Genomic DNA, 23514 nt, shown 5'->3' with positions numbered 1-23514 from the left:
ACAATTTACTCTTTAATGCTTTTGTCCAGTGATGTGTCCTGCATCTTTTGTCATGTTTAGACCACCATTTGTATTCCTGTACTGTTTTCCCCTGACATTTCCTCTGGACCTGTTCCAGCCCATATCCAGGTTCCACTGTCCCAGTAAATCCAGGTCAAGCAGGTAAAATGCAGGTCTCTGCTTTATCTCTAAATACCATTTTCCCATACATTGCTAGGTTGGGGGCTGATTGGAAGCAGTTTTTGTAGCAAATAGTAATCTCTTGTTGTTTGTTTCCCCCCAGAGGTGATGATTCTTATCCAGCCTTGTCCTCCTCACCTGTGTAGTCTGGTATTTTCCCTACCACTGAAATGAAATCTGCCTCTGGGCCAAAAGCAGCAGCAATTTAATAACCTGGCATCATTACCAGGGCCAAAGATGTGGGGCTAAAGAGAAGAAATTATTCCTCAATGAAAGCATGGGGACCACATGCCTTTAATACTCACTGGAAATCCTTAAAACAAAGCTTAAGGGAAACTTAATAGAGACCTAGGCTTTCCCAATAGCCTTGTATTTTGCTTAAAGCAACAGATATAAAATACAGCTAAAATATAAAAAAAAAAAGAAAGAGGAGATTGAATGGTTATAGGCAGGCGGTAATTGAGTTGAACTGAACTATCAAGGCTGCTCAGGAAGGTCTCAAGCAATTACTCATGCTTTAAAGATGAAACTTGTGCCCAGGCACTTATCCTCTGCAAGCTCCATTTACTTGACTGTCATTCATGGCACGTGTCACTGGTGTGCACAGCTCTGACCAGCAGCCTCTGAGCTCAGGCACTTGGGGGAAACCCCTCCCCAAGGGGCCACCGAGAGGTGATAGAAAGCCGTTAGGTCTTACTTAGAGATCAGTGAAGGAATACCTGGAAGGACTTGATGAAGGTCCAAAGCAGTGTCCGGATGCCCTCCCCTCGGCTCAGGAGCTTCACAAGACGCATCACGCGGAAGAGTCGGAAGAAGGTGATTGAGATGCGAGAGTTTTCCTCTGCGTTCTGGAAGCCATTGGCACAGAGGCAGGAGTTACAACAGCACAGGAGGAACGGGGGCCCTGGGCCACAAAGGACGCTATGCTGAGAGCTCACTGCACTGTTCCTTGTCCTGGTACTGCTCCCTGGGCTTGCACTGCCCTGGCACTCCACAGACAGGCTGAGGCTGATCAAGCCTGTCCTCTCTCCCATGGTGGTGAGGCTACTCTATGGGGGCTCCCAAGGCCATTAGCCTCTCCCTTCAGTCTGCCTGGACTTTTGGGGCTTAGGGATATGTTATGCTATAAGCTCCTCCATTATATCTCCTTTGACATTGGAAAGATGCAGTTCTCCTATGATATTGATACTTTCTCTCTTGACCTGCCTTGGACATTTTACCCCAGCAAGTCCTTAGACAGCAGTTCAGGTGAATCTGATGCTGGGCATCAACCGTGTGCTTCTTGCTCTGCTGAGAAAATGTAGTAGGTCCCAAGTCTGTTCTAGGATGCAAAACCCTGGGACGATACGACATGTTCTGCCCCTTGTACAGCTGCTGTCATCACTGGCACCATGGGCAACCTTGCTGTCCTTGTCCTGCGGTGGCCATGCTTCTGGGAGCTGGGCTGTGGTCACTTGCTCCCGCTGCTCTTTCACATTTCTCATGACCCCTTTGTATTTCCCACAGTCTGTGCACTGACTTTTGTTTTTTTAAAAACATTTTATTTTGGCTTCACTGCTACTGTTTAAGCGTGCAATATTTTTAAAATAGTTTTTCCTCTGGCCTGTTTTGGTTTTTTTTTTTTTCTCACAGCATCTGCTTTGTCCCTAAGCATTTTCCCCTGGGCCTGTAACCAGCTCTGATGTTCCACAGACTTTACACATGTGAAGGCCATGTCCATCTGAGCACTGCTGCAGTGGCAGCTCACTCAGACTTCAGCAGTGGACCAACTGCCTAGCTTGAGGGGAGGCAAAGCATGGAAAATGCCATGTTTCCCTGTTTGTTACCCCCTTAAAGTACTGCATGAAGCCTATGGAGCTGGTAGTTTCCGCTAGCAGCACTGTGGGAATGTGACCTCCTGTCACAGGGGGAGATAATACTGTCACTCTGCCACTTGACCTGCTGCGGAGCAAAGAAGTGCACAGAACCCCCCTCTCTGTCCCCACCCAGGGTGCAAAGACTGCAGTTTGAGTCTAAATGCCATTGCAAGAGCAACATTTAGGAGGAAGAAACAGTGCAGATCACCCCCGCTGTTAACTACTCACCACTGTGTAAACCAAGAGAGAACAGACCCTTTGGATTTCCTGTCACTGGGCAGCGAAAACAGCAGCTGCTTGTCTGTCTGCTCCTGATAAAACCCAAGGCACGGGAACCACCTGGACAAACATTTCAGGGATTAAATGTCCAGATGACAATGTGCACCTGTTTGCTGAGCATGCTCCTACTTCCAAACCAGGATGGCACTCAGCTCTGCTGACCCAGCTGGGTCCATTTCCAAACCATGGGGACACTCAGAGGATGTAGTTTCTTGCTAGTCCGTGTGTACCCTGTGGGCACAGAAAGCACAATGCTATGTGCAATGCTCAGGATTGTACCCCAGCTGCAATTTGTCTATCTATTCGTGGTGAATCACCAGTGGATGCTTTGGGTATCTTCTTCCAGTCTGCAGCAAGGGCCGACACTCGCTGCCCATGCAGTAAGTATTATTCTCATAATAAAAACATTATGAGAATAGGCTGTGTGAAGGAAAAGCCCGAGCTCCCTACATCTCACATCATTCTTGTTTTCTGACTTGGACAACAGGCTGGGGCTTCAGTGATTCAGAGGGAACTGCTCTGAGGTGGAGGAGGGAGTGTGGCCTCCAACAAATCAAAACTCATGGCATTCAGTACTTTCAGCACTACAGTCCCAGAGGGCTATAAGGTCACACACCTCTCCCAATCCTAAGAGAATCCTATGGCCTCCCTTCTACTTTCTCTAAGAAACTAAACTCCAATACCACCTAAAACAGAGTTGAGGTCTAAACTTAAAAGTTATGTGGACAGCAGTACTGCTGTAGTTGTGACCAAGAAAAAAGAAATATCTTCTTATTCTGCCTGCTGCCTGTCTTGTTGCCTTGGCCCTTTGGATGGCAGCAAGTTGGGACATAGGTCTGGACAGAGGTTTTAGCATGCATTCATCTCTCCTTGCTGAGAGGAGGCAGCTGCTGTAGGCAGAATATCATCCCTGTCCTCCTAGGGTCCTGGAGAAGGCAAAGTCTAAGCAGCGGATAAAATAGAACAAATTCCTCCCTGTCACAAATCTGCAACTTACTGGCATTGACCCACTTAGCCAAAAGCACTCAGTGATGCCTCAGGAGACTATGGTCATTTTAAGACTAGGTGGTTACAGATTAGCTGATGTTTGAATACCCTTGCTTGCCTTCTCCTGGCTTTCATCCAGCTTTTTGAAGGCATGTCTTTGCCAGAGAAGGGAGGTTCTGCGAAGTGGCAATCAAGAGACTGGAGTTACTGCAACTCTGTTGGGGTGGTGTGGGAATTGCCTTGGATACCAAGGTGGCAGAGTTTGTGTGCACTATGGCACAACTTACTCTTTTTTTGTGCCAAGTATGAACTCAGATGTTACAGTGAATCACCTCATTGAAGAGGAACTTCGAGGTCCCAGTCTTATCTAGTCTGGAGGCCTGGACAAGAAGTCACATTGCAAACTCATTCATCATCTCATTCATAGTGACATAGTTTGTTGCTAACAAGAAATCTTACCAGGTCTAGTTCTCTCTTGGTAATTCATTAGAAGGCAGAACGACAGTTAACTTGACCAAAGGAAAGCTCAGGATGCACAAGAAATACACATGTGCAGCATATTCACAGCTCATGTGAACACCAGACTCACACCAATACATGACATGGCAGCTTCATGCACAAATAACTAGGCTGGGCTTGGAGAGAGAACTCGTGATCACGGGGAAGAGAATAAAGGAGTGTGTTAGAAAGAGTGTCACAGAAGCTGGGAGGGTGGTCTGTATTTTCAGTCTTACCATAAAGGAAGAGCATTGGGTATGTTCAGCTGGCTTTAAAGAAAGGCAGACAGAAATAAGCTGTAATAAGTCTCCAATCAAGAGCCCTAGTAAACTAGGTCTTGGCTAACACAGGAGAAACAAAACGGCAGAAGAGGGCAAAAGGGAGTTTGAAAGAAATGCACAAGAGGCTAGGCTTATTCCCTACGACACCCAAGATCAAAGCTGGCCATGGCAGAACTATGTACAACTCCCATTGAACTGGATGTAAGCTGTACCCACTACCACCAGATGTGAAGTGCACCCAGTATCTTCTGAGTGTGCGACATTCTGGAATCCAGGCAGTGGAGGTACTGATATTGTTAAAATGTTTTTTGTATCACTACTATCAAGTTCAACAGAGGGGCTGATTTAGCTCGTCAACTCAGATCTTGGCCATGTCTGCACAGGGACCAGCCAGCTTCTAGTGCATCAATCTGATTTGTAAACCCAAAACATCCCAGCGCCAAAGCAATACTTTATATATCCCTCTTCCCTTACACATAGTTCTGCGGGGCTAACGTTACTAAGACAGTGGGATGGGGCAGTGTAATCAACTCTTGGCAACCCTACAATATCCACCACTTGCTGAGGGAAGTGGGTTGGCAAGCTGGTTAGCTTGCTTTGCCTTCACCCACGTCACAGCAAAACTCCAGGAATCTGATGGATGTGGCCTCTGAGGCCAGGCTGAGCTCAGCTAAGCCCTGGTCATGCCTGGAAGAATCTAGTTGCTGCAAACACTCTGCCTGGCATCCTGTGAGTAACTTCTGGGGTCACTTCCAACATGGAGAGCAATTCTACAAAACACCCAAGACTGCAAATACTCTTAGATGTAAGAAGCAGAATTTACAATTAAATAAAAAAAGGCTTTCTCAGTTCGATAGGATCATAATTCTTCAGGCCTAACATCTAGCACATGCGCCATACGCCAGACTTGTCTGTCCTTACTTCCCATGACTACCTTAGTAAAGCTGATGTATTTCTTCTTCACCTCCAGTGCCACGGAGGACTCGTGCCATGTACCCCTGCTATCCAAGGACACTGCAGTAACCAAACTGCCATTGTATTACCTAAATAAATACTGTATTTTGGATGCACAGCCTATTTCGTGATACAGGCAAATAACAACAATTAAAAACCCAAGGTACACCTAATCATCTAAGAGTCTTTGGGTTAACTCATTGGTTTGGTAGTGTCAGCTTTCATTGCTTTTATCCTCCTCTTTCACATGTTTGCTCTTGTATTTTCTTTTCAGATCACATACAGGCAAAAGTTGACTTGAATACCAAATAAATGAGCAGTGCCCATAGAGACATTTCCTAGATACAAGGCATAGATTTTGATTTTGAGTTGCTGGGCAAAATTCTCCTTTTCAGCAATGAGTTTGTCTGCCCCATCCCCCTGCCTTTTCTAGTTTAGCAAATATCTTTTTAACAATAGGAGGAGCTTTAGTCTGCTAATTGCTGCATTTCTGGTAGAAGGTGCAAAGCCTCTTCAAACTTATTGAAGGAAGCCTGAAAATTTTCAGCACCTTTCAGAATTCTCCATCCTTTCTGGCTGACAGTGTTGGTGCATCTGTGACTGACTGAAGAAGCCTTTTAAGTTACTGTGGAATATTATCTTAGTTGTCATTCTGATATTATTAGTATTTAATCAGAAACTATGGATAATAGCAATGTAACAGAGTAAAAAAATCTGTATAAAATGTATGACTATGTAAGCAGCACCGTTTATATGGGTTGGTCAACTCATAGGACTTGGCAACTTCACGGAAAACTAGGAGCCAAAGGTTCTGAGTAACTTTGGCACTGCTAAGAAAGTGAAGTAGAGGTTGACTTACTCCTCTCTTATTCCTTAACTAACTGGCATATGTTTTATAAGATGAGGTAAAAAATGAAGCAAATTATATTACTGTTTACACCGAAGGCTCAAAAGCAGTGCAGGAAAGTTTGCATTAATGCTATCGGGTGGTATTTGTATTAACTGTAGTGCAGTGGGCTGAGGCTTCTGATAAACCTGTGCATACAGTATTTTATGCATGAATAGTTGAGGTGGAAATCAACTCGCAGCTGTGGGCTGCTGAATAAGTTTTCTGATAGCCACAAAGGTTTCAGAGAGGAGCCAAATCCTACCATTGTGCACTGGTGCCAAGAAGTCACCATATGAGCCTGAACACAGATATCTGAGAACCTGTTACTGTGTCTTTCAAGCACGGCCATTTGTAATAGTAAGGCAGAGAAAAGTATTGCTAGATTTTATGAGAATCTTCAGCCTTGCAAGTGTTGTGGGATGACAATTTTAGGACAAGGACAGGCACTCAGCACCTGAGAATGTAGTAGTCACATCAGCTCACAGGAATGGAGGCATGGTGATAGGTACTTGGAATTAAAGCCAATGTTTAATGTCTGTCCGAAGTGGATAGGATTTAATTTCTACAAATCTCAGAAGCACGTGCAAATGAAAATACTGATCTGTTTATTGTCTCTGAAGGAGCTTTTGGAGAAACTACATCACTTAACAGAAGGTCACTCTGGTTGTACTGTGTTTTATTTGCAGCCACTTCTTCTGTGTGTGGTCTAACCGGCGAATGAAATTCAAGTATGTGACCCTGCTCTTGTCATTTGGGGCATAAGAAACTGAATGAGAAAGGGGAACAATGATAACAGTGAAATCAGTCAAGAGGTGATGCTCTGCACCATTTCCATCATAGAGAAAAGGGACCTGAAGTATAAATCACAAACAAGTCCAGAGGCATATTGAGAGTGACATAGAATGGAGTCTGCAGGCTAAGAGTGGGAAGACAAATATTGGATGCAGGATGAGTCTGCGTAAAGACACTCAGTGTTGGAGATGAGTGCAATGAAACTATTTAAAAAGGTAATAGAGATACCAAATCAGGAGCAGAAGAGGTCAAGAAACAGAAAAGCAGGCTCTAAAAGCCAAAGTAAAGATTCAGTAGGATAAAGGTTGAGGCATCCCTGAAGCATGTCTGAAAAGCTCCTCAGAATATTATTACCTACATATATCTCTTTTTAACTATATTCAACACGTACAAAAGCACCAACATTTTAAACACATATTGCTTGAGCTGTTGCTAACCTCTGTGTGTCTTTAAAGCCTCTACAGGCACAAAAATGAAAGGCATATTTCATGATCATCATGAATTAAAAATACTAGGTAAGGAAGTCTCTGGGAAAGAAGACAGGTTTATTCGATTGAGAGATATTTTAAATCTCAGAGACCACAGCACTGAATAAGGTAACTGATAGTACTGTGTTCCTGCTAATCATGCTCCACCTGGGTAACTGGGAATAAGGCTAACTGGCAGCTATTTGCAAAGAATACACCACATCTAGATGGGTACAGGGAGCATCAGTGTCTCCTGAAACTACATACTGACTCACATATCAAACTTGGTGTCTGATCTTGCCATCAAGCCAAGGAAATAGTTTTTAACAGGTTGTGTTCATGGGATTCCAAATCTTGATTATATCATGACTACTTTGGAAGCTAGGAGAGGATAAAACTTGCACTCCAGGAGAACTATTTTCAGTGTTTCAAGGGCAATGTGTGACAGTCCGTATCAGATGTTTACGCTGGAATGTAATGCATTCTGAAATTATGAGAAGGCATGACTTGACTTTTCTGAGTTGTAAAGAAAGGAGCAAAATATGAGTAAAAAGACTGAAGACTTTGTACCATCATGGTAGTATCAAAGCTCCTTGAAACATCCACAGCTTAGAATATCTTCTGGATAAAGATTTGGAAAAAAAAATAAGGTTTGTTAATAAATGCATTCAAATGAAAGTTTCAGTAGAAAAATCCTGAGAAGAGATATTGATCCCACTTCATCCCCATGAAACACGAGGTGGAAGACCATGTTGAGAAGTTTGAGTTCCCTAGGTTTTTGACTGGTTTGCTGACAGCTATAATGGCTATCCAGAGAAGCAGCACCTATAAATGCTTGAAGGGGAGTTCCATTAGGTTTGTCCAGTGTATCTTTAAACAATATATCCAAGGAGGCTTCTTGGACCACTAGGTCAAATGTTTTGGTAGTTATAGAAGACTGGATGTCACTGAGATGATGGTACAGGCAGGTGACAGTCCCATTACCTGCACTGTTGATGATAGTAATGTTTTTAACCACACACTGAGGATGATGAGTTCAGCTCCTTCAGAAGATCCAGTCTTTGCTAGGGAGTCCAAACTGTTTCCCCCCCCGCAGTGTTTAAAAACTATAACTTCCTTGCTGATAGTTTTTTTATTTTCTGACAGATTTCTTCCATTCACAGGGAGAAACCTCTTTTTGTAAGACAGAATCCAACCTTCCTATTGAAGGGAACTTTGGCCTGGCTTGATCTGGCGAACGCATAAGGAGCCAAAGGCACAGTGTTATTGTTTCTTTGTTAGTCAGAGGTGTCTCAGTCAATACAATGGCAGCCTTATAATCTTGCCAGCTAACCATAGGTTAGAAAAGATGAGAAGGTTTGAAAAGATGAGAAGAAACCTGTGTTTGAGAATTTTTCCCCATGATATGACAGAGTATCTTCATATTCCTCAAGAAAACAAATGTTCAGATGTTTATGTGCCTTTTGTAATGATCAATCTATAATGACATTTCTTCACTGAGGAAAATATGGCTTGTAGATGAAGCTTTTAGGAGGCCACTTGCAGTAGCTAGTTGTTGGTGATGGATATCTGCTCAGATGTCTCCTTGATTGCTGTTGATATTTGGAGAATGAAAAGTTACCCATGAAGATGCCATATGTATTGGAAACTTGTCTATCAGTCTGTCAGTCTTCTCCCTTGAGGCAGGGGGTGACAGATGTTCTTTTCTTGCTTTTTTTCTACTCATTGCAATGAGCGGAAGGATGAGGAAAGATGCCTCTAATAATCCAGACTGTAGAGTTTGCCTGAGCAAGCTTCAGTGCTGTGTAGCTATTTTGCAGTTCTAGGATTACAGTCTTTTCTAGCTCAAGTTCTTTATATCTACAGGTCCTTCAAGAGTCTTGCTTACCAATAGTGTCTCTGTGTCAGTGTCTCTGACCTTCTTGGACACAAAATGAAGGGCAGAAAAAGACATTCTGGGGAAATGAACTCATAGTACGAACATAGATCAAATTTTGAGGGGAATTAAAAGCAGATTCATTAAGGAATACCTTATGAGCAACAGTCATTCGATTTTGTTGCTACAGGGAGTAAGAAAGAACTTAAGGGCTGTTTTAGCTGCTCAGCCACTTCCATCTTGACTAGATGTAAAGAGCACAAAGAGGGCAAATGCAAGCCAACCGCACTACAGTTCTGGAGATACCTGGACTTCAAGAAGAAGAATTTACCAGGATAGAGGGAAAAAAAAGATTTAGGATTTGTCTGTGCCATGGAGACACAATAAAAAAACAGCCACTAGAATTCTGGCATTTGCAGTGTCAAAAGTCTGAAGTGACCTCTGGAGTCTGTCTGAATAACACAAGTCTTTGTGGAGAGCTGAAAAAGTCAGGATTTCAAATCAACCTGGCTCCTGGCAGGTAATAGTCTCCTATTACAGTTGGGAATTACCACAACCCCCTCCAGAGTTATCTGTCTGCCACTGCTGTGTGTGGTTTTAATCATAAGAACTCTAGAGATAATCCACCTGCCACCAAAATCTGTGAAGCTGTTATAAGACCAGGCAGAAATGTATCTGGCATTTCTCTAACAGGAAATACTACTGGATTGCACATAGCATAATTCTCAATTCCTACAACTTTATGGTGAAATCAAATTATTAGGGGTAAAAAAGATATATATATATAAGTGAGGCAAGCTGCTCAAACTCTGCATTCTTCCATTAAGTGCAGTTCTTTGAGAATTTCTGGGGATATTTTGAATAAAACCAGTCAGAATAATTTTTTCTATAAAAATATGTTCCATTAGAAGATGTTGAAAGTGATATGTTCTGTAGAAACATGTCAGTTTTGAAAAAACAAGCATTTAAGAAATGCAAGATTAAAATATCACTTTTTGTCCTCACAGATTTCAATTTGTTTTCATTTCAATTAGAAACATTAAATAATGATGAAAAAGTCAGTCCCAGACTAAACTGTTTTTACTTTACTTAAGCAAATGTTTTGATTTTCCTCAGTTATTTCCGTTGGAATGATCTTTTACTGAAAATTTTGCAATTATTAATTTTTATTCCATTTTAAAACAGAAAAGTATGTTACAATTACAAGGAGCTTTTTTGAAGCAAGAAAATCAAGCTTTCTCAAAACTCTAACCTGGGTGAAGCACCAGTGTTCTGGATAGTTTTCGTAAACTGAGGTTTGGTTTTAGTGGCTATTAGAGTAAGGTGTCATCTGACAAAAAAAGAGGGAATCAAGGTGTATGAAGCTGCCTTTACTGGGGCAAATGATACACACCTTGCTGATTACCCTAGAAAAAGTGCTAAGTTGTTGCAGCACAATGTAATGTGCTACTCCTCAGATAGCTCTGCAGAAGAGACTGAAATCTCTTGCGCTAAGGAATTAAAATTTTATTTAGTGCAATAAGGGGACTTAGGAAAAATATGACACCTGCAATGAAATTTGCCATTACATTTCTACCTGCACTAACTCACACAGGTCAATAGACACAAAGTGCCAGCTCATACAAATGCAATATTTATGTATTTATACTTCACACAGATTCCACATGATTTCAGATCTCAGGGGGGATATTATTATATCCATATGCAACAAAAGCCTATTTCTAATACAGTTAATAAGGTCAAGGTAATTTTTAAAGCAAATGAGTCCTGCAGCTATCAGACTTCTTCCTTCATTTCCTATGTATTCTAAGATTTTGAAATTCTAGAGCTTGCTTTTCTAATTAGCTACAAAGATGCAAATAGTACAAATTTGAATAGCTTATTAATTAATTTCATATATATCCATGAAATTGCCAGAGAGTAATCGTATGGTTCCATGTACTTAAGGTAAATATAAGGAAAGTAATTTGCTTTAATTTGGTTATGCAGATTATACTCGATTGACAATTACTGGACAGTTAATGACTGAGTCACTTCTTATACAGCTGAAAGCTCTTTTTTTCCCCCCATGACTTTGAGAAAAGTAGAACAATTGATAAAGTATAGCTATGCAAATTATTCTTAATTTTCAGGATGTTTTAATAATCCTTCTCATTAACTCTGGGTAAATGATAAGTTCAAGTCTAATGGCAATCAGGCTTGGGGGGTACCTGAGAAACAAGCATATATTAAATGCTATCAGAGATGTAGTGCTCATCTTCAGGTACAAGTACTGATCTGAATCAGAGAGGCAGGTGCATCATGCCTATGTAAAGCCCTAGAACAACTGGATAGGAAGGCTTTGAAGAAAAACTGAGCCATGAAAATAGATGTTGAAAGGCTACTTGTGTGCAGGACCTTTTACTTTGGTTTTACAGGTGGAATGACTTCAAGGATTGTCCAGTTTGAGTATCAGCTGAGGAGAGTTTTTCCTTACTTGAACACCTCTGCCAGATGCCATGTGAGACAGAGTGGACTTCTTTCATTCAACTTGCCTTTCCACTTGACTAATTCTTGATCCACAGGGCCCCCAAAGGAGGTAATCAGGATGTCCTGGTCCAGAGCAGACTGAAAGGGACAATGCTGGGAACAGACCAGACCACTAAGCAAGATGGAGATAGTGCAAGTGTGATGATATCTGGAGTTCCCAGGTCTCCAGCTCTATTACTATCCATGCCAAAGGTTTCCTCATACTGTTCCTTACTAGTCCAGTGTGTCTCACTGCCTTTACTATGGCAAAGTTATAATGGCTTCTAAACACCAAACCCAGCAGTGTATTTAGCTTTCATTGTGTGCGAGGGAGAAAGGGAGGGAAATCTGTGGGGCTGATTTTCCAAAAAGGAGTACAGCCTCTATCTGTCTGATTTTAACTAATTACAAATGACAGTTCTTTTCATATGCAGGTTCTCCCATCCTAAACACCAAAATAAATCCATCATCTTGACTTCTTATCTGTAGCACCGTTGTGAAAGAACAGCTGCTCTGGAAGGCTGCAAGTGGAGAGATGGTCTATGGCACATCTTGGCCTGGTAAAGTTCTTGTGTATTAAGATCACACCACTGATTTTGATCTTGAAATGAAAAAAAGAAAGAGACTGTTCAAAGCATTCATAGCAGTCTTTCTGTTACTTTAAATACATGCTGCTGTGTGCTGTATAAGGTAAGGCTTTTTCCATATCTTGCAACATGCCACAGCCTGTCTTGGAAAGAATAATGGCAGCAGAGTTCTTCTCTAAGACCAGTTTCCTGAGCCATAGGTAGGCAGGAGCTTTCCTTGTCTCCAACACCTTGCAGTACTGCTCCAGTATTGAAAGGAGGAGTAACACGTGCTAGCTTCGTCTTCCCTAGGGGTTGATGATTTAAGGAATTAAGCAAACTCCTGGAAACATGTCCTCTTTTTGTTGTGGCTATGCTGATCTTCAGAGTACTGACTGTTTGAACACTTCTACAGCTATTTGCTAATTCCTTATTGATTAGCTGATAGTGTTCCATGGTGTGGGAAAATGAATGATAAACAAGAAGGAAAAATGAAGAAGAGATTGAAACTTGGTGCCCATCAGTGTTACTGGGGTTTCCTCAGGTAGGCTCACCTGCCTAGGGCAGGAAGGAGGATGGGCACCTCTGTACTTCGTAGGGCTTCATCTGTGAAGAGGTTTGCTGGGAGTTTGGTATGAAGGGTTTGCTGAGGTGCAGCTGGCAGGAGCATGTGAATCTGGAAGGAAGATTCAGTAGTATCTTTGCAACTCCTGTGTAACCAATGGGGAATTACGCTGGTTGTGTTAAGGTCAGAAGCAAGTCTGTGGTCTGCAGCAAAATACCCGCTCCTCAGGATGATACCTTCTCTGGGGACTAATGGAGCCAGATGGAGATTTGATTATGACTAGGTTTTTCCAGGGAGGCAGGCAGGCAGTCTACCAGCTCAAAGACTCTGCATCCAGTGTTGCCTGAATCCTTCCTTTGGCAAGTCCAAAAGCTCTTGGACAGGGTGAAGATGAATGAGCCTCCTTATGCTTTGATGTAGGTGCTAAAAGAAAACTGCCCATGCCATTGAAAACAGGAAAAAACTCAATCCACCTTCCTTCAAATGCAACAGGACTGTGGATTGCAAGGGACAGTAGATACAGTTGAACTAGCAGCCCCTGTTACTTTTGGGTAATAAATTTCTGCCCAAGGGCAGGTAGGCAGAGTTACCAGCAGCCCAAAGAGAGAGTTTGTTATGGACCATTTTCACCTGAAATTTGTAGCAGGTAGTATTTAATTCCCAGACTGTGTCTTTTCCTTGCCTTTTAAATTACAAAGTTATTTAAATAATGATGATGTGCAATGTATCCTAGAATACAATAGCCTACAGAGTCATACTGGATTTCTGTATGGGATACAATAAAGCCTACAAGCCACTCTGGGATTGGAAATGCCTATCACAGACATTATCAGAGTACGTTAGAGGTGGTCATATGGAGACTGAAGGTAGCTGTTACAAAGTTAGTGAGCAACATTTTTTTGTTCTACAGTTTTCCCAAGAATAAATGATTGTTGATCTGATGAATTTTTTGGCTAAAAAAAATAGTAGGGGTAGTTTAGATGTTATCTAATGCTCATTGTGTGTCATTTACTACATTCATGTCAGGGCAAACAGTTGAGCCTCAAAATCCCTAGCTCTAACTATCAATTTGTTTTACTGCCTTTCTATTACCAAGTGTTTCTTTACTGCTGAGGCATCTTTGCCTTCAAGTCTGTTCAGCTTAGGAAAAGATGTCACTTGATCTGGCTTTGGGTGAACCAGATTTTCTCAAACAAGGCTCAGTAGACAGCACTGCTGACTGGTATCTCTGAGTTTAAAAGTGGATTTTGAGAGAACGACTGGGATGTGACCAGCTGGGATATCCTATTACTCTGCAACAGTTTTACTAGCAGTTAGAGCAGAGCCATGTTTTTTGGCCATTAATTAGCCGACTGTAAGTAGCAACCCAGTCTCTACAGCTCGGTCATCTGGACACAGCAGGGAATGGGTCTCATTTAGCAGATGTCTAGGAAGATATATGAAGCAGAAATAATTTTGTTGGCATGTTGTGCTAGACCATCTCCACAAAGAACAGCCCAGTGAGGGAAGGTAAGAGCACAGCCATTTTAAAAACTGTTGTCTAGAGAGAAATAAGAAGAAACCCCTTAAGTTTGCCTGGCTGGTACATATGAGGGTAGAGGGAATGGGGCAGGATCCAATGAGGGTGCTACATTAACTATATTAGAAAGGGTAAAACTGGTTTATATGTGTTTACCTTTGATTACAAGTCTGGCTGGGAGGCCACAATCTCTTGCCTACCAGTGAAAAACCCCATAATCAGGTCTTTATATAACGGCAACCTCAAAAAATTTCTGTTAGTCTGTGCATTTAGGTTTCCAAAATGGTACCCATCACCATGCTGCACTGCTGCCAAAGTGCCTGGCACAAAAACCTTCCCAAAGGTGAACAGCTTTTCCCCTGAACTGATGGTATCTTGGCTGAAGACAGACAGGAAAAATCACTGATATGGTAGGTAAAGGGGGACTAATTACTGCCTTTCTGAAATCTGCTCTTAAGAATGGGAAATGTGATCTCTGCTTCCCAGGATTTCAGCAAAATTTGGAGAAAGTTACAGGGGGTAAGAAAGTGGAGGAGAAAAGAAAGCTAAAGAGGAAAACAAATAAAATATTTGTGTCTTTTCCCTTCTTCCATCACCTTCATTGCTTTCATTGCAACTGGCAGTGCAATCTGGAACCAGTTAGCAGATCTCTAAATATGCATAATAGATGGTGAACAGAATGAGGTCTTGGAGGACCAGTGTTAAAAGCCCTTGTAATCTGAATGAAGAATAGAAGCTTCTACCACAAATGTGAACGAGTGAAATACAAGGGATTGTGCACCCTTTATTACTGCAGTCTGTATGTGGAGAACAGCGTCACTGGAATATTCCTTGGGCATTCTCAGCAAAGTAGGTTTTAGAAGACAGAGAATTAAATGCCAGAAAACATCTTTCAGTGCTTCAAGGAATTGCCCTAGATGACAGAATTAGCTGGATTTGAACTCGACTGAGCACATTTTGACCATTTAACTTATGGTGCTTAGGGAGCTATCATTAATTAACATTAATATATTCACAGACAATCTAAGGAATCAGAGTCAGAGATTTTTCTATGGATTCATATACAGATACAATCTCTATTAGAGTTCAGGGAAAGTTAAAAGAAATGTTTGCTAGGCAAAAGGAATTATTTATACTGGCTAGCAAGCCAATGGAAAATATAACCAGCCTCAGGTAGTTCTAATGTTTTTTTAATTTTTTTTTTCTTTTGAATGTTTTAACTAACTTTGTGGAAAAATATATTTGAATTAAAAGGAAAATTAAATTTAATTGTATTATATCACAAATTTTGATGCCAGAATATTGTAATTTTTTTTAAAGTGATGTGATGTGATAGAAAAATGACAAGAAAAATTCAATACTGGTCAGAACATCTGGATATACACTTTTTAAAGAACTCTTTGTACTGCAATGAACATGTCACACACTTATTTCACCATTGAACCATCACAGGACAAAGCCTGTGGTACTTTTTGTTCCTTATATTAGCTATTATTGTTATTCTAACAATGATTTACAGTCAAATAAGAAAACAGGACTTCTCTAAAAGCCTTAAAATCACCAACATTTTTGAATGTGAAAGCCTGCAGTAATTAAAAGCATAATCCATTCCTCAGTGCAGTCAGTGAGATGCTGTGCCCCATCATCTTAAAGAGAGCTCAGAAGGACTCCAGACAGGTTTGCGCATCGAGTCTTACAGCTACAGGGATATCTAATTTTCTTTTCACTGCTTTTTTTTCAATTAGCTTTTAAGAATTTGTTCTCCTGGATTCTTTATCTTCTGTTTCTCATATTTTGATTAACTATCATGTGTGTAGCTAAATTTACGCAGTAAGGCAAATTTATTTTTATGCTACACTTAAATCTCCCCTGCATTAAAATACATTTTGATTATTCCACACACTTGGAATGATGTTGGAAGTCAAGTATAACAAGCAGTTTTGTGGAAATCACAATACTGAGATAGTACGTCAAAACTGAGTAGTATGAAGTGTCTTTCAAAGTGGGAACTATATGCTTTCTTCTTATAGTGCTATAATGCTACCCATCAGTAACAGCTCAAATACTCAGGTAAACTGAGGAAGGAGTAATTTGTCCTGGTTTTTTTTCTTAAAAACATACATTTTTTCTGTTTGCCCATATTTCATATAGATTTTGTTACAGAAGAAGTTGTGCAGTTACGAAAATCACCTCTTTGAATGGGCAAATCACACCATGAACTCCGGAAATGCACTCCGAATACCAACATTTTTAAGCCAAAAGATTAAAATAAAAAAAAAAGAGGCCCCATCTTCATGACAAAAATATACTTAAGTAACAACAAAATGACCCTGTTCAAACATGGTTGTGGTCAGATAGTCTTATCATACTTATTTCTCACAAACTCATTTCTCACCAACACAAGATGAAAAACATGCACTGGAATTGTTGATTAAGTAGAGGAGGTGATGAAATTCAAATCGATTTAAGCCTAATTTAGGTAAGAGTTCAGGGAGGGTCTTCTGATGTTCACCAAAGGCAAAATAGAGCACTAGCATTTACCACTGCTGCAGCTCACAACCATGCTTCAACGTGTCTTCCTACGCACAAGAAGGTGGGGCCACCATGGTGTGTTACCTGAATTATTCTAGCCAGAAAATCACCACCAGATATTAAAAAAAGCAAAATAAATCCACCCCCAACCCCATCCCCACCCCCACCCCCCCAATCCCATCAATTTTATCAGTAATTTTTCCAAAAAGAAAAAAAGTCATATATATATACATATACACGCACACAGGGATAGCTCAGGACTATGTACAACTTCTAGTATGGCAGCAGTAAAGGTATGACAAACACAAGATGTCAAAAGAAGCCACTGTGCTTCTCCAGCCCTTTGCTACATAATTTAGAGGCCTCCGCTACCCAGACGGCATTTGAAAAAGAGAAAGAGAGAAGGAAAGAGGGAGGGAGGTGTTTTCTGCCTCTTCCAGAATGTTTGGGTAAATGAGCTGGCAAGTTCTAGGAACTGCAAAGATTTGTGTCCAGTGGCAGCTTAAGGCCAAAATCTGAGCAGCAAAGGGCATGGAAGCGGAGAGAACCAGACAGGCAGAGACAGAAAGACAGACAGACGAAGCGACAGAGATGAATGCCAGTCTCAACTGAGGTGTAGGCTAGATGTATGTCGTCCTTCCACCGATCCTTGCTCCCATTGTGGGGGGTGTGTGTGTACAGGACTGTGTCACAGGGGCCGACCACTCCAGTCCTTGCACTGGCAAAATGCCCCGGGGCAGTTCTGCCTGGATAAGGACTGCAGGATTTATTTAAGCCACTGGTTCTCTGCCTTCAGACACATTGATTGAGGGTGAAAATGAACTTGTGAGGTTTAGTGTGGCTGGAGACGAGGGAGAGGAAAGCAAGGGAGAAAAGGAAGAAAGGCAAGGGGTGGGTTAAAAGGGAGAAGGGCAGGAGAAGGTGAGAGGGAGACTTGAGTATAGGCTGTCAGATATTCCAAAGAATGGGAGCAGGAGCCCATGACAAATCATATGAAGCCTCTTGACAACAAAAGCAAGATGACTTTAAGAAAAGGCCCCAGGCACCTGGTTTAAGCCTGAGCTGCTTTACTTCAGACATAAAAAAGACTAAAGGAGAATTCACCGCACAGGTCTCCAAGAACTCCTGGGAGCTGAATGCTTTGGTATCTCTCTCTGGCCTTACTGCATCAGTACTCGGGCATCAACCAAGCTGCAACTCTCTGCTGACTTCCTACCAGGATTTGGAAACCTTTTCAGAAGTGCAAGGTATCAAGTACTCAACTCTCCTGAATATCTGACAGACGAACACCAAACCGTTACCCAGCAGGCCTGGGCATAACAGACCTAACTAGTATTTTCTAGGAAAAATACTACTGCAAGATGAGTTTTGGGTTTCTCTGATCTTTTTTCAGAGGAGTCCTACTTCCTCAAGCACCCAGGTGCTACCTGTCCCAGATGCCACCATGTATCAGATCACACACCACATTGTACTTTCCTTTTCCTCCTCCTGTCACCTCTCCCATTAAAAAACCCACCATTGCCATCAACCCTCAAACCAGTTGAATTGCTCACTCTTGGGAAAACAGGTACTGCTACAACAGGAGGGACACGTAGGCAGGGAAATAGTCTATTACTTCACCAAAGCTGGCAAGTCATCAGTTCCCTATCCTGATAGTTCTCATCTCGTACCCATCCATACCCCGCCCCAGCTCATCACACCTACTTTATCACATCACGTATCTGTCACAGGTACCTCCTCCTCCTTTGTACCTCCTGCAGTGTTCACAGACACACTCAAACATGCAAGTATGATCACTGAGTGGAACAGGTGGGATGGTTACCAGTCCACACGGTTTTGCTCAGTCATCTTCATTGCACTCCCAGACACAGCTGATGAACACATAAGTATTTGCACATGCAGACACGCTCAAAGGCATCAGCAGAAGCAACAGGCTCACAGGTAGGTGCAAACCCTCCCTCCACAACATCCTTTCAAGACAGACAGACAGACAGACAGAATCAGACACATTACATTCCCACTGTCACTGGTACCTGCACTGGTGCTTTGGAGACACACACGCTCCCACTTGAAAATGCCTCTGCAACTCTCACACATCTGCAGAGTGTGAACTGCCTGCTCCAGCTGGATGGAGCATCACTTTGGTGGCAAATGGAGACTCAGCTACAGTGAATCTTTGGTCTGATACTGGAAGGGGGAAGAGTGAAGGAAAAAGGACCCTATGGACCAAAGATGCGTCAGAAGGTTACATTAGTGGCTTTCCCAGTGACTCAGGGCCTGACTGTTTTTCTTTCATCACACTGGGCAGCATAGCACAGAGCACAAAACGAATTTGATTTCCCCCTTTGATACAGCATTACAAATAGTAATAAGTGCCTTTCTTTGCCTGGAGGAGGAGACAGCAAGCTGTCAGTCAGCTTCACAGCACTCAACTCCAGGCTGTGTTTGCTGATGTGGAAAGGAAGGAAACACAAGCCTTTGCCTGAGGCTACTTCTGGGACAATAAACTCCAAATTTCCTGGCTTTTATTCAACTCCTATAACATTTTCTTTCCTGTTGTTATTGTAATAGCTGGTAATAATTTTTACCATCTTAATGGGTTTTTTTCTAAGGATCTTAAGGTGTCTTGTAAATATTGATGTCAATGCTTTCTTACTGTAGGGAATAACTGCAATCTCCGATATACTGATGGGGAGACTGAAGTATAGGGATCTAATATAAGTCCATAGAATTCAATCCACAGGCTCTACCTCCTGGGCCCCATATACTGCATCATTTTTCATGTTATTGCCCCAAAGACATTCTTGGTCTTAATACTTAAAGAAGTTGACACACCGTAGATGTAGTCTCTGCCTTAGAAATTCTTCTTTTTAATAGCAGATTAAAAAGTCCTCCTCTTACTCTTTAGTTACTTAAGAAATGGCTTAAGAGTGGCCTGAAACAGAATTAATGACTATTTCCAGACAATCATGAAAAATTCTTCATTTTGTGACTACGAAGTCAGTTGTGTAACATTTCCTGAGAAGCAGAGCTCTGAAAATGCAGCTTGAAAGCAAGGCAATTTAAAAATGAATTGGGCAGAGATTGTGCCATTCTTTTTCAACCCCCCCAGATTTTAACCTGCCCTGTGCCCTTTGCACTTACTCAGTCGTGTTAGATGCATCTATGCGTGTCTGTGAAGCTGTTTGGGGGAACTTTGGAGATGTTCCCAAATTGCAGTAAGGAAGTGGGCCTAACATGATGCGATTGGACTTACCGCTTGACATATCTCTACCTCATGGAGGTTTTTTAAGTGAAAGCTTCCTAAAGGACTCAGAAATGCTGAAGGCAACCCGGATCCTACCTCATGAGTACATGCCTTCTCACTAATTTTGAATGCACAGCCATGCTAACAAAAATGAGCTGAGCTTAACATGCAAGTGTATACTCACCCACAGGCATGCAGATGAACATGCCTACATAGAGGAAACTCTCAGATACAAACATCCACTCATAAGCAAGTCAGACGTGCACAGAAAGATAGCCACATTGGCTCAGAAAAAATGTTCGTAGACTCAGTTACGTACACAACAACCTATGTGTCTCCATCAACAAACATTCACAACACAACTATGTATGAAATACAGATGTTTGCCAACACGCTGTCTTTCCCTCACACATGGATTCACATCTGTACAATCTCTCATGAATTTGTAGCCCATACACAGGCATCCAAACACATTCAGGAACATAGACCACAACCAATGTAGTGCACATTCACATATATCTTAATGAAGGTTTTGATCTGGGAAATTTCTTTTCAAGAAATAAAAATAATTGTCAAAAGGACAAAACAGAGCATGGGGGACTGCACAAATAGATGCAGGCGAATATCTCCACACACGCTATGGAGCCTGTCAGTCAGGCTTCCCACCACAACTACAAGCTATCACAGCTCAGCACCTGCTGGCTATGCTTGCCCTGAGTGCAGCTGGTGAACCTCACAGAGAATTCAGGCTTACATGTCGGTGGCTACGTGTCTAACTATCCTGTGCCAGGTATCTCCATCTTCCTGCACTGACCACAAAAAAGCCCTGTCCCTTAGCTCCAAGAGCAACACCTTCCAAAATCCTGCCACAAACATTCTTCAGCTTCTAAGGAGTTGGGCAGAAACATCTTACCTGCACCTGACCAGGTGAAACATCTCCAATTAGTGGAGTTTATTGGCATTTTAGGTTTTTTTTTTTCTTTCCTTTTCAGACCCCAGGTCTCTTGGAACAAGACAAGACAGTGTACAGAAACACAAGGCAGGGTTTTCTTAAACCCACAAACAGCAAGAAAGCAACAAGCTCCTGAGGAGAATTGGAGAAGTGTATCTGATAAACTGCCTCACACTGCTTGGGAAGATGACAACTGTCTGTCCAAGACGGGCTGCTACTTCCAGAGCCCATCTGCTACCGATGTAACATATCAAGTGCTGCTAGCAGGAGGGGAATCCGACAGGACAAACCAACATACAAAACATTCTCTTATTCAATAAGGGTTATAAGTGCAAAGGGATTTCAGAACATTTCAGTACAAACTCCATCCATAGCTGCTGCTCATTTATCAGTGCATCAAAGGATTGTGCAAGTTTTTAGTAACAAACATTAGAAACTAGTAGCAAAGGACTTGCCTATATAAAAAGAGAAGATTTAAACATGCCAGGTAACAAAAAGACGTGTGCAGAAATCTGTAAAAACTGTATAGAAGGAAAGGATTCTTTAGAGGAAACAGAGGGACCATCATGCAATACCCTTCATAACCGTTGCTAAGAGAGTCAAGGCCACTCCAGCTGTCTCCTCAACTAAGACAGGTGATGGTTGCTTGGACAGAGGCACGCCCTCATTTATCACAGGCTTCTATAACCAAGAACTGGATTGTAGGCCTTGGTTGACATGAACTTGAATTTAGACAGGGAATGGAAAAGAGAGGGAGCCTTGTCAGTGGTAATTAAGCACACCAGTATGGATAGCCCTGGAGACTGAAGATCAGAACACGGCATGATTAGCAGCAGCGTGACCTTCTTGACAACATGCTGAGAATGAATGTGATTTATCCTGCTCAAATTTAGCATCTGAGAGCTGGGTGTCTAGACAAACTTAAAAAAACCTAGACACTCACCAGTCACTGGATAGACACTTCTGAAGAGCAATTCATTTTCCCTATCACAGACATATACAGGGAGGCACCAGTTGGCCCGGGGTGGTGTGCATTTCTCTCCACAAACTGTAAGAGGAGGAACGGGTGACTGTCTTCTTCTTAGGTGACTAAAGTTTAATGAACTGTATATCAGTGTCTTAACCCATGACATAAAAAGTTCTTCAATTTATAGGAAATTACTGTGAATGCATTCAAAAAGATCCATTAAATTTTCCTTTCTGACTATGATAGAAATCCACTTCTTTAACAAAACACAGTATTGTATTTTCCTCCTTTCTGCTTAAAAGACTTTGTACGGATTCAAATACATCAGTGAGGAAAATCTTGTTGATTATTAGAATAATTCATCTCCAGTTAACTGTGCTTATTTCCTCAGTAATCATGTACAGTTCATAGAATCACTAAGTTGGAAAAGACCCACTGGATCATTGAGTCCAACCATTCCTATCAATCAAGTTCTGCTTCTATGGACGAGAATTGAACTTTTCCACAATTTGAAGGCTATTGACAGGTCTCCCACTTAGTTTTCTTGTGGCAAGTGTGGCATAAAAAAGATTTTCATTTCATTCTTTAGAATTAACAACTTCAGCCTGCTGATCATTGCAAATTCCCTCTACAAAATCAGCCCTAATATCTCTTTAGTAAAAGGGTAACCAAATTTGTTCACAACATTCTGGGGAAAATGTTGTAAGCAATTATTTGTGTCTAGAAATTACAACATTTAAGAGATTTACATAAAAAGTTCATTTGCAGTTAGAAACTATTTTCCATTCTCTCAAAAGACAAGGAAAATAGACCAGTGTCAAATCAAGTATTTAATTTATTCTAAATCAAAATATTACAACTTGGATAAATGCACCTGTTTCAGAATTTAAAGACAACTAAGTTGAAGAGAAATTAAACTAGAACCAAGGTATAAAAACATTTTGCTTGGAAAATTCCAAGGCATTTTGATATTTTTTCAAAATATTGCCTACCTTTTCCTAAATACAGCACTGAGTGAAAACTATGCTATCACTTTTCTACTTGCAATGAATTGCCTAAGTAGACAATTCCAAGCTAAAATACTTATTCAACAGCCATATCATTTTGCAAATTCATGATCAATTTGCTCTTCATTAAAATATTTACAGCAATTTTCTTTCAGTCTTTACTTTTCTGGCCTTGCTAAGCTGGATTTTGCAGTGTTTCTGCTCATAAATTCAGTGGGTCCTTTGTAGTCTTTCTTTTGGGAATCTGTGTTTACTGCCCACCCTTCATCTATTTTTCCTGTAATTCTATATCCATCCACCTCCAAAAAAAAAAAAAGAGGGAAAAGTTTGCCTGATGTTATTTATTCCTTGAACACCAGCTGCTCATTTCAGTCTCCATGGCTCATTCAATACTTCACCTGTCTGCTGAGATGGGCACCAGTGGGGCTGATCAGTGTAAATTGTGCTGGTGGAATTTGTGAGATGGAGCAAAACCAGGTTGCAAACACAAAAAGCTGGGTTGAAACTCTGTCATTTTAGGGTTTTGGGGGCTTTCTGTTTTGTTTTTATTTCATCTACAGTTTTCAAATAAACTAAACATTAGGAGCAGGTT

The 23514-nt window shown here is 41.4% G+C and overlaps 2 protein-coding genes across 30 annotated transcripts in view; one reads left to right on the top strand and one right to left on the bottom strand.

Annotated features, from left to right (window-relative positions):
* Nucleotides 1-23514, bottom strand: part of CACNA1C (calcium voltage-gated channel subunit alpha1 C) — a 480521-nt gene that overhangs the window by 28326 nt on the left and 428681 nt on the right. For 17 of the 23 annotated variants that reach the window (XM_069861396.1, XM_069861462.1, XM_069861443.1 and 14 more), the window contains 2 exons: nucleotides 4037-4069; nucleotides 900-1028 (listed from right to left, as the gene is read on the bottom strand). In XM_069861396.1, coding sequence (XP_069717497.1) covers nucleotides 900-1028; nucleotides 4037-4069 — 162 coding nt within the window. The remainder of the gene's footprint in view (nucleotides 1-899; nucleotides 1029-4036; nucleotides 4070-23514) is intronic. The other 6 variants (XM_069861470.1, XM_069861323.1, XM_069861341.1 and 3 more) reach the window with 1 other exon arrangement.
* The window catches only part of MICAL3 (microtubule associated monooxygenase, calponin and LIM domain containing 3), a 571168-nt gene that overhangs the window by 536744 nt on the left and 10910 nt on the right, over nucleotides 1-23514 (top strand). The window lies entirely within an intron of this gene.

Source organism: Phaenicophaeus curvirostris, chromosome 1 (assembly GCF_032191515.1).
Source record: "Phaenicophaeus curvirostris isolate KB17595 chromosome 1, BPBGC_Pcur_1.0, whole genome shotgun sequence".
NCBI classification, from domain to species: Eukaryota; Metazoa; Chordata; class Aves; order Cuculiformes; family Cuculidae; genus Phaenicophaeus; species Phaenicophaeus curvirostris.
Note: the sequence above shows the minus strand (reverse complement) of the source record. Positions and strands in the feature narration are given on the sequence as shown.